Source organism: Drosophila elegans, unplaced genomic scaffold (assembly GCF_018152505.1).
Source record: "Drosophila elegans isolate 14027-0461.03 unplaced genomic scaffold, ASM1815250v1 contig_814, whole genome shotgun sequence".
NCBI classification, from domain to species: domain Eukaryota; kingdom Metazoa; phylum Arthropoda; class Insecta; order Diptera; family Drosophilidae; genus Drosophila; species Drosophila elegans.
This window is the reverse complement of record NW_024546167.1, coordinates 16,171,479-16,183,505: the sequence shown is the minus strand read 5'-3', so window position 1 is coordinate 16,183,505 and position 12,027 is coordinate 16,171,479. Positions and strand designations below refer to the sequence as shown.

General features: G+C 43.4%; 8 protein-coding genes across 10 annotated transcripts; 3 read left to right on the top strand and 5 right to left on the bottom strand.

The window, feature by feature from the left end:
* Positions 1-9: 9 nt before the first annotated feature.
* LOC108149408 (myb/SANT-like DNA-binding domain-containing protein 3) lies at positions 10-1,017 on the bottom strand. Its single transcript, XM_017276964.2, has 3 exons — positions 489-1,017; positions 374-420; positions 10-317 (listed from the first exon to the last, which is right to left on the bottom strand). Exons 1-3 carry the CDS (start codon positions 889-891, stop codon positions 15-17), a joined length of 753 nt encoding a protein of 250 aa, XP_017132453.1. The 5' UTR covers positions 892-1,017; the 3' UTR covers positions 10-14.
* Positions 1,018-1,141: 124 nt separating this feature from the next.
* Positions 1,142-3,889, top strand: LOC108149495 (sorting nexin-32). Of its 2 annotated transcripts, XM_017277116.2 has the most exons (8): positions 1,142-1,267; positions 1,461-1,865; positions 1,918-2,039; positions 2,107-2,551; positions 2,618-2,800; positions 3,051-3,068; positions 3,247-3,356; positions 3,421-3,889. In XM_017277116.2, the coding sequence occupies exons 1-8, from the start codon at positions 1,262-1,264 to the stop codon at positions 3,512-3,514; spliced, it is 1,383 nt and encodes a 460-aa protein (XP_017132605.1). In that variant the 5' UTR covers positions 1,142-1,261; the 3' UTR covers positions 3,515-3,889. The 2 variants fall into 2 exon arrangements, with proteins under 2 accessions (XP_017132605.1, XP_017132606.1); XM_017277117.2 differs by lacking the exon at positions 3,051-3,068.
* A 95-nt stretch (positions 3,890-3,984) lies between these two features.
* LOC108149496 lies at positions 3,985-5,094 on the top strand. Its single transcript, XM_017277118.2, has 2 exons — positions 3,985-4,301; positions 4,363-5,094. Exons 1-2 carry the CDS (start codon positions 4,089-4,091, stop codon positions 5,011-5,013), a joined length of 864 nt encoding a protein of 287 aa, XP_017132607.1. The 5' UTR covers positions 3,985-4,088; the 3' UTR covers positions 5,014-5,094.
* A 282-nt stretch (positions 5,095-5,376) lies between these two features.
* Positions 5,377-6,432, bottom strand: LOC108149271 (cytidine deaminase). Its single transcript, XM_017276714.2, has 2 exons — positions 6,002-6,432; positions 5,377-5,939 (listed from the first exon to the last, which is right to left on the bottom strand). The coding sequence occupies exons 1-2, from the start codon at positions 6,357-6,359 to the stop codon at positions 5,503-5,505; spliced, it is 795 nt and encodes a 264-aa protein (XP_017132203.1). The 5' UTR covers positions 6,360-6,432; the 3' UTR covers positions 5,377-5,502.
* An 824-nt stretch (positions 6,433-7,256) lies between these two features.
* LOC108149557 (cytidine deaminase) lies at positions 7,257-8,217 on the bottom strand. Its single transcript, XM_017277195.2, has 2 exons — positions 7,972-8,217; positions 7,257-7,813 (listed from the first exon to the last, which is right to left on the bottom strand). The coding sequence occupies exons 1-2, from the start codon at positions 8,042-8,044 to the stop codon at positions 7,371-7,373; spliced, it is 516 nt and encodes a 171-aa protein (XP_017132684.1). The 5' UTR covers positions 8,045-8,217; the 3' UTR covers positions 7,257-7,370.
* A 114-nt stretch (positions 8,218-8,331) lies between these two features.
* On the bottom strand, positions 8,332-9,586 carry LOC108149558 (cytidine deaminase). The gene is made up of 3 exons (XM_017277196.2): positions 9,429-9,586; positions 9,174-9,366; positions 8,332-8,705 (listed from the first exon to the last, which is right to left on the bottom strand). The coding sequence occupies exons 1-3, from the start codon at positions 9,490-9,492 to the stop codon at positions 8,486-8,488; spliced, it is 477 nt and encodes a 158-aa protein (XP_017132685.1). The 5' UTR covers positions 9,493-9,586; the 3' UTR covers positions 8,332-8,485.
* A 523-nt stretch (positions 9,587-10,109) lies between these two features.
* LOC108149484 (transmembrane protein 222) lies at positions 10,110-11,097 on the top strand. Of its 2 annotated transcripts, none has more exons than XM_017277103.2 (2): positions 10,110-10,240; positions 10,316-11,097. In XM_017277103.2, the coding sequence occupies exon 2, from the start codon at positions 10,347-10,349 to the stop codon at positions 10,881-10,883; it is 537 nt and encodes a 178-aa protein (XP_017132592.1). In that variant the 5' UTR covers positions 10,110-10,240; positions 10,316-10,346; the 3' UTR covers positions 10,884-11,097. The 2 variants fall into 2 exon arrangements, with proteins under 2 accessions (XP_017132592.1, XP_017132591.1); XM_017277102.2 differs by having other exon boundaries at positions 10,113-10,240; positions 10,292-11,097.
* A 114-nt stretch (positions 11,098-11,211) lies between these two features.
* LOC108149485 (RNA polymerase II transcriptional coactivator) lies at positions 11,212-11,836 on the bottom strand. The gene is made up of 2 exons (XM_017277105.2): positions 11,673-11,836; positions 11,212-11,612 (listed from the first exon to the last, which is right to left on the bottom strand). The coding sequence occupies exons 1-2, from the start codon at positions 11,733-11,735 to the stop codon at positions 11,328-11,330; spliced, it is 348 nt and encodes a 115-aa protein (XP_017132594.1). The 5' UTR covers positions 11,736-11,836; the 3' UTR covers positions 11,212-11,327.
* Positions 11,837-12,027: the final 191 nt, after the last annotated feature.

Genomic DNA, 12,027 nt, shown 5'->3' with positions numbered 1-12,027 from the left:
GTTATAAATAATGGTCAACTTAAGCTGTCTGTCTTGATAAAATGTTCTTCATCATTCTTAATGCGTCGGCGTTTTTCCTCCAGCTCTAATTCCATTAGTTCATTCTTCAGATTAATTGACTTTAGCTCCAGGCGATGTTTCTCAGCAGATCTGACATTTTCGTTGCAATAGAATCGCTGTTGAAGTCGAATTAAAGCAATTTTCTCATTCGTCAATGATCTGTTCTTATTCCTTTTACTGATAATACATTTTCTTGGTAATGTCTTCTTGATGGGGGAAAATGAAGACTGGGATTCAGGAGTTTCCTGAGCCAGAGCCTATAATAATCGTAGACTGCAAAAGGTTTTATATTTACTCAATCTATGCACCAAACCTTATTGATTGATTCCTCTACAAATGTTGGGCTTTCAATGCCGTCGTCTGGAAATATATATATATTTTTATAATTTAAATTATCCCAATTAAAAATATATGTCTACCGTCCTTACCTTGATCATACTGGTGTTTGTTATCCGGCGAGTTATCAGAACTATACTCATGTCCCGGGCTATTATCATAAACCACAGACACACAATTGCTGGCTGGTTCAAACTCTTTGGTCTTGAAGAACCGTGGAATCATTGTGCCCTCGGTCTTGAGTTTGCTGTTCATGTTCTTGTACTTGTCCTTGAGGGTTCTCCAGGTACGTTCGAATCCACTTTGCTTGGAGAACTGATGGGCCAAGTTCTCCCAGGTGTCCTTTTTCAACTGGCAAGAGGTCGCATCGGAACATTTGTTGTCGATGATGTGCTTATAAGGTTGGATTAGCTCCAGCAGCAAGAGCTCTTCGGAGACGGCAAAGTTTTTGCCCCTTGTTCGCGTTGACTTGTTCAATTGGCTGAAGCTAAACATTTTTATTTTAAATCAAGATTAAGTAAATCACAATTGACAATTTGGTTTAAGCCCAGCTGATGACGAAGTAAACTTGCCAGTTTAATAAATCTAGCTTATACGAAATATTGATTTTCAAATTTTTCGACTTAAAACTATTTGAAATCGCTTGTATCCTCATCATATAATTCAAACTCACAATTAAAAGCAAACACCATTTCAAACATTTGAATTTTGATTAACGGACTCTCCGTTATCGATTTTCAAGCCGTGAACTATCGAGTACTCGATAAGCCGCTTAGTGTCACCGCTAGTAGAAATTCGTGTTGCTCTCTGTAATTTGTAATAATTGTTTTTAGCCCAATTCAATTGTTATTTACTCGGCCGCAAAATGATGGTAAGTGGGGAGGAGAGCCTAACTACTTGGTGCTACCCGGATGTTATTTAAACAATTAAATTGCCCAGTAGTACTCGGTTTTCGTGGCATCTGAAATGACGCCTCGCCTGCACACAAAGAAAGTCTTATCATCAAAAAATGGGCGTAATTAGAGAGAATACATGGGATTAATGGTTTTTTTGCACCCCCATAGGACGGCACAGATGACTCAAATCTGCTGAACAGTCCCTCCACCAACAATGGAGCCACAATGGAAATCGCCTCGCCCACAAATCCGCTGGCCAATCCACCAGCAACAGGCGGAGCATCAGCACCAGCACCAGCAGCGAGTGGTGCCGCCACAAATGGCAGCGGATCGGCCACATCGCCGGACAGCTCCTCCTCCGCTCCGGCCACGCCCGCCGTTCTCGGCGAGAACGCCCTCCACGTCGAGATCTCCGATGCGCTGAGCGAAAAGGAGAAGGTCAAGTTCACAGTGCACACCCGCACCACGCTGCCGGGATTCGCGAAAAAGGATAACAATGTGGTGCGTCAGCATGAGGAGTTCGTCTGGCTGCACGACCGCATCGAGGAGAACGACGATTACGCCGGCTACATTGTGAGTTTCCGGTTAACATATTAACACATTGCTAATCAATGATCTCATCCAGATTCCGCCCTGTCCACCACGTCCGGACTTTGATGCCTCCCGGGAAAAGCTACAACGCCTTGGCGAAGGCGAGGGCAACATGACCAAAGAGGAGTTCAAGAAGATGAAGTCAGAGCTGGAGGCGTAAGTGTTAATATATACCTAAATATTGGTATTTTTACGTTAATCTTACCCTTTTTTTACTTGCCAGCGAGTATCTGGCCACCTTCAAGAAGACGGTGGCCATGCACGAGGTGTTCCTGCGCCGCCTCGCCAGTCATCCCGTCTTTCGCGTCGACCAGCACCTGAAGGTGTTCCTCGAATACGACCAGGACCTGTGCGCCAAGCCCCGCAAGAAGATGGCCATCTTTGGCGGCTTTGTCAAGTCGTTGGGCAAGACCACCGACGAGATCCTTCTCAGTGCCACTGTGCGGGATGTGAATGACTTCTTCGAGAACGAGCTGCAGTTCCTCACCGAATACCACGGCCATTTGCGTGAGGCAGCGCTCAGGACGGAGAAAATGACGCAGCGCCACAAGGATGTGGGCGACTCGCATCAGAAGATTTCAAATGCTTTGTCGCAGCTCTCGACCACAGAGAAGGGCAATGTGGAGACGTTTGTGGCCAAGTCAGCGGAGATATTCGAGAGAATCAAGGTGGGAGGTTTTAATTTCCGCTTTTATTTTGCCTTTTATAATCTTTTTATGCCTCTGCTTTTGTAGAATCTGGAGACCCGGGTGGCCAGTGACCAGGATCTCAAGCTGGGCGACACCTTGCGTTACTATCAGCGGGATAGTGACGCTGCCAAAGCTCTTCTAATCCGGCGATTGCGATGTTTGGCCGCCTATGAGACGGCCAATCGAAATCTGGAGAAGGCGCGTTCCAAAAACAAGGATGTGCATGCGGTAAGTCTGGGTGACGGTTAATATTCGTGTTTCAGATCGTTTAGAGAGCAATTGTATTCCCTAAACAAAATTGTTTCCAGCGGGGCAATTAATTCTCACGCTTCACTAATTACAACAAAACAAATTATTTGCGTTCTTGTACTTTATTTCTACCGTCCACAACCCAAATTGCTCTGCTCTCTGCTCTGCTCTGCTCTGCCTGTCCCCTCCTCTTCACTCTTTGTGCGTGTTTGTGGTTCTGTTTCTGCAGCCTTTGGAGGTGCAAGAGGTATTTGGCATTTAACGTTTTAACCGTCGGTTTAGTAGATGTGTCGCCAACCCACGTAACTGCTGCATGCATTCCACCGTTGCTCTCCACCCATAAGCACTCTAGCATGTCCTTGTTGTGATCTACTAGTTTTGGTTTAAGACACAACTAACCGCTCATATTTACCCCCACTATTTAGGCTGAGACTGCCCAGGCGGAGGCCTGTGAGAAGTTCGAATCGATGTCTGCCTGTGGAAAGGAGGAGCTGATCGGTTTCCGCAACCGAAGGGTGGCTGCTTTTAAGAAGAGGTAAGTTATCATTTTCGTATAATATTAATTGTAATTAAAAGTGCCTTTGCTTTGCCCGTTTTAGCCTCGTGGAGCTCTCGGAACTCGAGATCAAGCATGCCAAGACCCAGTACGAGTATTTGCGCCAATCGCTGCTTGCGCTCAAAGAAATTGCCTGAGACGGGGAGCCGGCGGATGCGGAGGCGGAGGCGGAACCAGAGGAAACAGGAACCGGAAGTGGATGAGTCACCCGCACATTGTTTACACACCCCACACTGAAACGCACGCCTCATGGAGAACACACGCCCCCGGGAGACGAAGTAAATCAATTGTTTAATTGCTAAGCAAACAGTTTATTATTGCACAGGCCAGATCGAGTGCAACATTAACTCCCTAGCCCACATATTGTATTAACGAATATCCATTTGTTTTGTGAACAGAGCGCTTTTCTATTTGTCAAACAAGCATTCCTCTCTAAAGCATAAAACTACAACTATATTGTATAAACACACATGCATTTGAAGCAGAATATAAACGAGAAATATTGTACAGAAGGCGGGCTGTTTGTGAGCAGTCAGTATACTAGTGTTGCTTGGAATCGGTTCGGTAGCCAGGCAACAGGAAGCGTTCCCAAATTTAGCGTTCCAAGGACAATCGGTTTCCACAGTCGCTGAAAATTTAGTTTGTTCTCCGAGTTACTTTCAGTTTCCTCTAGTTTTTTTCTTGATTTATTGCCTTGAAAATCCCCAAGCCATGGATGACTATGGCGTCTTCGATTACAAGCGTCCGGCCAGCGCTACGGATCTCGATTGGAGGAGCTCCTACTATCGCGGCCATCGTCACATCACGGACCTGAGAATGGGCAACAAGCTGAACCCCAAATTCACGGACAAGGGCATTTATGTGAGGGATCCGCTCCTGTCGGCGAAGCCGATCTCTGAATGCATGGCCAATTATGTGTGGCAGGTGAGTGGATTTATAGGAGATTACTTGCCGGGAATTAACGCTTACCCCTTTGTTTTTTCAGTACGGCAATCCGAATACCCTGAGGAATCCCTCGCTGAACATGAAAACCCAATACATGAAGCCATTCGAGGAGGGAAGTCTTCGCTTTGTGAAGCGGAAGATGAAGCCCATCTCGAGTGTGAGTCATGACTCCTTTGTGCACAAAGCACTGCCCGAGGAGCAGGAGATTCTGCCGATTACAATGCCCACACCCGTGGTCGCTACCAAACTGATCGTCGACCGTTCGCAGGCGTCGTATAGCAAGTATCTGGACCCCTCATCCACCACCTACAACCTCTCCTACGTGCGCTTGAGTCCCGAGGATTTATGTGGCGGAGTAGCGGCCCACGACAACATAACCTACTGGAATTGGTCGGAGAAGATGCCGCCCACGCGGAAGGTGTCCCGCGAGGTGGACCCCATCATGTGCGACGAGGGCTCAACGCAGGTCTGTCCCAAGCGGCGCTGCGAGTTCCAGAATCTCAACAAACCAGTGCCCCATTCGGGAATGGTCACCGAGGTGCGCGCCAACTTCACGGATCCGCAGTTTAGAAGGGTGGAGTTCGATCCGGATGTCAAACCGATTCTGGTGCACACGGAGGTTACGCCGTTTGCCAATAAGAGCGAGTACGCCATCTACGGATCGGGAGAACCCGTCATCAAGTACGTTTAGCAGTTCTCCTTTCAAATCCTTACGACTTCACCTTAAACTAAATTTATGTTAAGACAAATAAAAAGCATATGGTAATACTTATACACGATTATTTTTTTTTTTTGGGTGGGTGGTTAATTTTCTATCCTTCAAAATTCTATTGATATTAAAATTAAGAAGTTTATTGCTTTTAATAAAATCTTCAATATAATTGATGTATCCAAATTATTCAAAGAAATATGATTTTTCGAATGCGTGGTAAAAATTTACTATTTTCACTTGGTTTTTACAAAATCTATAGTGATAAAGGAAGTTATATTAAGCAAAACAGAGCGTATAAAATCCAATTTAAATTGATCACTCTACAAATCAAATATTGCACCATTTAGAATTTTAATGAAATCGTTGTTGTAATTTTTGTATCCAAAATTATTTAAAAAAGCCCTACACAATAGTACATGAATGTCAATATTTCAATTCCCATTTTGATTGCCAAACTATAAAGCAGATTCATTCAAAAGAGTTGAAGCTGTGGGGCATCAGGCGATAGGCGGATGTGACCAGCACCTCGTCAGTGTCCTGGATGGCGGGAATACAGTGCTCCTGCTCTGGCGGCGGAGCCTTGGCAATGTAAATGGGAATGTCCCTGTGCAGAAACTCAAGGATGAACTGGCGGCAGACGCCGCACGGCGTGGTGAACTGATCCGGATGATAGGCAACCACAGCCCCAGCCGTGTACTTCCTTTCGCCCTCGCTGATTCCCTTGGCCAGAGCACATCGCTCCGCGCAATTGCCCGCAGTAAAGGACACATTCTCGATGTTACAGCCCGTATAGATCCTGCCGCACTTGGCCCGGAAAGCTGCACCCACTTTGAATTTGCTGTATGGAGCATAGGCGCACCTGCGGGCGGAGAATGCCGCCTCCAGCAGCTCACGACCATCTTCACCTGCGGGAAATTGACATGGTTATGGTTGAGGGATCTAGGATACAGATTAGATCAACACTTACCCACGGCACAGAAGGCCACCGTATATTCCTCTAGCATCTCGGGATGTGGTAGGTTCTCGGATTCACTGACGCGACCCCTGTCTCCATTGAGACGCGCCTCCCTGCGAGCCACCTCACAGAGCAGTCCCTCCAGTGTCATCATGTAGGCTGCCAGGACCTTCCGGAGCTTCTTTTGGCGCAACTCGTTGATCTTGCCGCCGGCGCACTTGGTGCCAGATCGCTCCTGGCGACGAGCCAGTTCGCACTGCAGCAACTCCAGCTCCTTCATCTTCTTCTCCAGCTCTTTTCTCCTCAGCTCATCCTCCATGTCGCTGAGGTTCTTCATGTACCTATGGAGGAGCTTCTGCTTTTCAGCCATTTTTGTCTACTTTAAATTTGTTAGAAAATAATCTGTTTTTGTAAGCCAGTTACAAAGTACTGATTCTGTTGGCCAACTGTAAAACACTAATGTCATTTTATCAAAAGGAAAGAAATTTATATTTCTATGATTTATATTTTGTATAAATTTGTTAAAAAGAAAAAAATTTCTAAAAATCAACAGTTTTTTAGTAAAATAAAAAATACAAATCATTTTGAAATATAATCTGAAGCTTTTTATTATCATGATTCATGAATGAATACTAAACAGTGTAATTTTCAAACGGCAGTGATTACAGAAGGTATGACGACAATGCTAAAACAAATAATATATACTGATAGTAATATATAGCTTTAGCTGGTAGTAAATCTTTTTAGAAACTATTCAGCTAACTGTGCCACTGACGGTATAGAAATCTGAAGCTTATATTTTTCGCTTGATATAAACAAAAGTAGTGTTTAGTTTCACTTTGTCATAAAACTGTTATTCCCCCATAATGCAATCATTACGTTATTTAGTGTCAGTTGTTACTAATAAATGCTACTGGATTTCCTCCGATTTCTCTTCGTCCCATAGATTTAAATTAGATATTAGTTACCTTTTACGAAGTTGATAACCCTTGCGAATAGTCCAATTTTTAATACTTTTAGTGGTTATTACTTATTAGTCATTTAATAATATAAAGTATAAATCTTTCTTAAAATCTATTGGTAAGTCCGTGTGTACATATGTACATACTTTCATTTGTGATAATCTAAATTTGGACTTTAATTTTTATAATCCTTTTTCAAAGATTTAATCAAAAGTTCTTAATCAGTTTCATCCACAATATTTTAAAATTGTAATCTTATAAGTCATCGATCTCCTCATACGTTTGTGCAATGAAAAATAATAATCTTTGTTGAGTAGTGTAATTTTCTTTATTTCAAGTGATTAGATTAAAATTATATAGATTACTATTGGCAAGAGGTTGTGGGGCAACCTTGAACTAACTCCCTTCCCTCTCCTTTATTACTTCCGATAGGTGCGAAAACTGCTGGGCAACAGATTGAATATGGAGGTGCACAGGATGGGATCCTCACTCTGGAAGGGCTCCTCCTTTGCCGCTATCCTCGCATCGATGGCCTGGGCCACATAGATCTGTATATCATCGGTGGCGAACTCCCGGATAAACTGGCGGCAAACGCCACAGGGCGTGGTAAAAACATCGGGTTCATAGGCCAAAACAGCTCCGGCGGAAAACTCGGTGGCTCCTTCGCTTACGGCCTTAGCAAGAGCCGTTCGCTCCGCACAAGAGCATGGTGTAAAGGCAGCATTCTCCACATTGCAGCCGGTGAAGATCTGTCCACTGACCCTGGCCCGGAAAGCAGCACCCACTTTAAATCCACTGTATGGCGCATAGGCCCGCTGACGCACTTCAAAAGCAGCTGTTAAAAGTTCTTGGACCGAGGAATCTGGAAACCAAATACAATCCACGTCACAGTAGTGACAATATAAAAATATAAACTTAGAAATCGAAATACATGAACTATTATTAAATAATATTAAAAAATCTCTTATGGATAACTTTGGTAATCGGATTCTTATTATCAATTGGAGAGAGGAATCTTACCCAGACTGCCATAAGTGACCACCTTCTCCGCCTTCTCCGCGCGTGCAAAGTTTTTGGTCAGATCTGTCATCATTATTTAATAATTTTGGTCAATGCAGGCACGCCTCTTTATTTTAAATATTTTGTTATATTTTTAGCGGGGCGAGTGCGTGGCTAAGTGTTTCTCCTCTGAACGTCCGCTGGCAAATGGACGGTTTGTGTTGATGGCGCCGCGCGAAGTTGGCTATGATGGTAATCCTCTCCGTCGTGCGGTGGTGACAAAAATAAACACACTTGGCCAACTCGGAGCGGATGAGAGAACTAGAACCAGAGCCGCCTGATAAGCAGCGATCGTGGAGAGCAGCGAAAAACACAAACAGATGCGAGCGGTTGCCATGTATAAGCAGTTCAATCAACAAATAACGAGGGGTGGGTTTACAGAATTTAACAAACTGGGAGTCACATAAGTAACAGTATTGCACATGGATTGCAGCGGGCTTGCACCCTGCCAGGTTCCGATTCCTATTCCACTTTCCTATTTCCCGTTCGAGAAGCTGAAGCCGTTGGGCAGCAGTTGGAGAACGCTGGTGCAGAGCACCCTCAGTGGAAGATTGGTCGGCCTGGCTGCGTACAGGGGGATGTCCTTGCCGTTGACGAACTCGGAGAGGAACTGCCGGCAGACGCCGCAGGGCGTGGTGAAGCCATTATCCTGCTGGGCCACCACCGCACAGGCCACAAAGTCGCGTTTGCCTTCGCTGAAAAAATACACATGATTTTAGGTTATTTTTGAACAAAATAAAAACTATCTATAAAATCTCAATTAAAAACTCGAATTAATACAAACAGTAAAACCAAAAAAAAAAAAAACATATCTCTATTATTTTTTCATAATTTTTCAATGTAGTTCCCGAGGTATTGAGTTATGAGGAAATAAGTTATTTAAAATACATAAATAAGACGCAACAACTGATAACAGACTAGTAATGTTTGCAAAACAGTACTGTCAGGGGTTATCTTAATATAATGAAATCTAATATTTTTTTTTAAGTTGATTGAAATATAAACTTTTGTTATGACTACATAACTAAATTTAATTTTTATGTAAGGATATGAAAATTAAAGGTATATATATACAGGTTTTATGATTTCTTAATATGGCTTTCAGAGAGAATCTATAGATATGTTTAGATTTCTGTGACCCTCCAGATTATTGACCTACTGACCTTATGGCCTTGACGGCTGCAGTGCGCTCCGCACAAATGCAGGTGGCATACGCCCCGTTCTCTATGTTGCAACCGGAGTAAATGGTGCCATCGCTGGTCCTCAAAGCAGCTCCCACGGCAAAGTTGCTGTACGGACAGTAGGCCTGCTTCCTGGCTTCCGTGGCTGCCAGGATGAGCTCTTGAATCGAAGGATCTACGGGATCGACAACAAATTAGAGTGATAATTGATCAAGATTTTTTGCAGCAACTTTGTACCCAAGCTCTCGAACTCCCGCACATTGGGCTCGTCTCTTGCTCCATTGATAAACACCTGTGTCATGGCCAACGATTGTTAATAAATATTTCGCAATAGAAAATGCAGCTCAGCAAATAAACACTTCCAATTCTCACTGCCACCACAAAAGCTGTGGCTGCAGCAGCTGTTTTTGGCAGGGGCGTACGCTGGAACTTTTTTTTGGAGTTAAATAGCCTCAGTTAAAAATATTACTTTTTTTCTATAGTTTTTTTTTTATGTCGTTCTTAAGGGTAATATTTATAAAATTGTAAAAGTAATTAACATTAGAAAGGTTTACTCTGAACTCAATTTTATACCTACAATATGTTAGCCTTAGTTCCAAAACATTTATGTTAGAATATTTCAAATTATATATAAACTTTTTCAATTAAAGCAAAAGTTTTACTTGAATTTTTTTGATCAAAATTTGTTTTGTGTTTATAACAAAGCACTTATTTGTAATGTAACTTTAATTGCAGTTTTATATTTTCGAGTGTGAACAGAAAATGATAAAATCGATTGGCTTAAATAAAAACTAAGAGTTTTTAAATTTCCAATATTTGAAATACCCTTCTGAGACGCCCCTGACTCTGTAGAACGTTTTCCAACACTGCCAATATGTAAATAAATATACAAGTAGATGTGTGGGTGAATTTTGTTTTCACATACACATACATAGGTTGCTCACAGCAACCCGTGAATTGCGTCTGCTATATTTTTCTCTTATCGTATAATTCAACCCCGATCGGAAAAGTAAGCGACCGATTTGGTGGGCATTACGACCGGAAAAACCGTGAGTGACTGTTCTTGTGGTTTCCCCCGCACGACTTTCTTCCCAATTCAGTGTAATAATGACGACGCACCCAAGACAACAGCCACAACAGGACGTGCAGATCTCGATGGGTGGATCCGGAGGTGGTTCCGGCGATGGAGTGCCGGAGAGATTGCCGCCGATTAGCGTGGAGGGACAGCGCTTCCCGTACTGCATCGTTTGGACTCCCATTCCGGTGCTCACCTGGCTGCTGCCCATGATCGGTCACATGGGCATTTGCACCTCGGCCGGAGTGATCCGTGACTTTGCCGGTCCCTACTTTGTCTCCGAGGACAACATGGCCTTTGGGCGACCCACCCGCTATTTGAGATTGCATCCCAAGTACGTGGAGGGCGGCAGCTATGCCTGGGACGAGGCCGTGTCCAAGGCATCCGTGCTCTACGGCACCCGCATCCACAACATCTTCTGCGACAACTGCCACTCGCATGTGGCCACCGCGCTCATAAACATGCGCTACAAGAACACAACCGTATGGAACATGCTCATCCTCAGCATGTGGCTCTTCGTCTGCGGACGCTACGTCGGAATCGGTGGCTTCATCAAGACCTGGCTGCCGTTTGCCATTCTCCTGACCATTTGCATACTGCTAGGCGTCTACTTTTAGTGGTTAAGACTACGTTTATTTTATATTCGTCATGTAGTTTCTAATTAAATTCATGTTAAAGTGTGTAGTTAATTGAAGGAAATGTAAACCATTAAAAAGTGGAATGGCAAAACAGCATAGTTCAGTGGATAGTTTGGCATCAACGCGTTATCTATGTATGTATGTATGTAAATAAGTGCAATAAATGATTTCATATCATATGGCAGATAAGAAATATAATACGCATTTTAATTGATCATTAAACTGGAATTAGATTTAGATGGCTAGCATTACAGCTAGATGCTTATTGATGTTAACTATTATTATTATATTATGGTTATTATCAATATCCTTGTAACGTCGTAGTTTATTCACTGGGAAGTTCCCACTTAAATGCTGGCTAACAAAGTTTAGAGTAATTACATATATCCTTAGGACTTAGAGCTTGGTGTGGATTTACACATTTTAATTCTCAACGGCGCGGGTGACCTCCTCCGCCACTTCAAGGAGTTTCTTCCACTGCTTTATGGACAGGGAGATGCCCTTTTTGCCGGGCAGGGTCTCACCGCCTTTCTCGTAGTATTCTCGGATGTCCACCATCTTGCGGCCGCGGAACTCGTTGATTCGCACCTGGCGAAGTCCTTCCAAGGTCCAAGTGGTGGCCCCACCTCCGGCCGAATCTCCGGAAGCGGATTTACTTTCCGCCGGGGCTGCAGATTCCTTCGCTTTCTTGCTTGGCGGCGGATTGCGCTGTTGTTGTATGCATACTGATTAAGGCCAGTTTTTTTTATTGTTTCGAGCTCTACTTACATCCTCCGGGCCGCTATCGCTCTCAGAGGAGGAGGCCTTTTGCTTCTTCTTAGTCTTGGGCATGTTTTCTTTTATTTTGTTTTATAAAAATGCACGACAAAGATATATGAGGCAGAATGCGTGAAAATTCGCGCTTGATAGGCAGTGTTGTTAATCGTATCAAAAAGAACAGGAAGTAAAATCGATTCCGTTATTTGTACATCGATGTTTTTAGGTAGATAGAAGCATCGACTTATTATTATTTTCGTTGATATCTGTATATCTCATTTTACAATTTGCGTTTGGCTTAACATGATAAAACGAAATAAATATTAACAGACACTTTTATAATTTCTAGCTTACATTTTTGAATGTC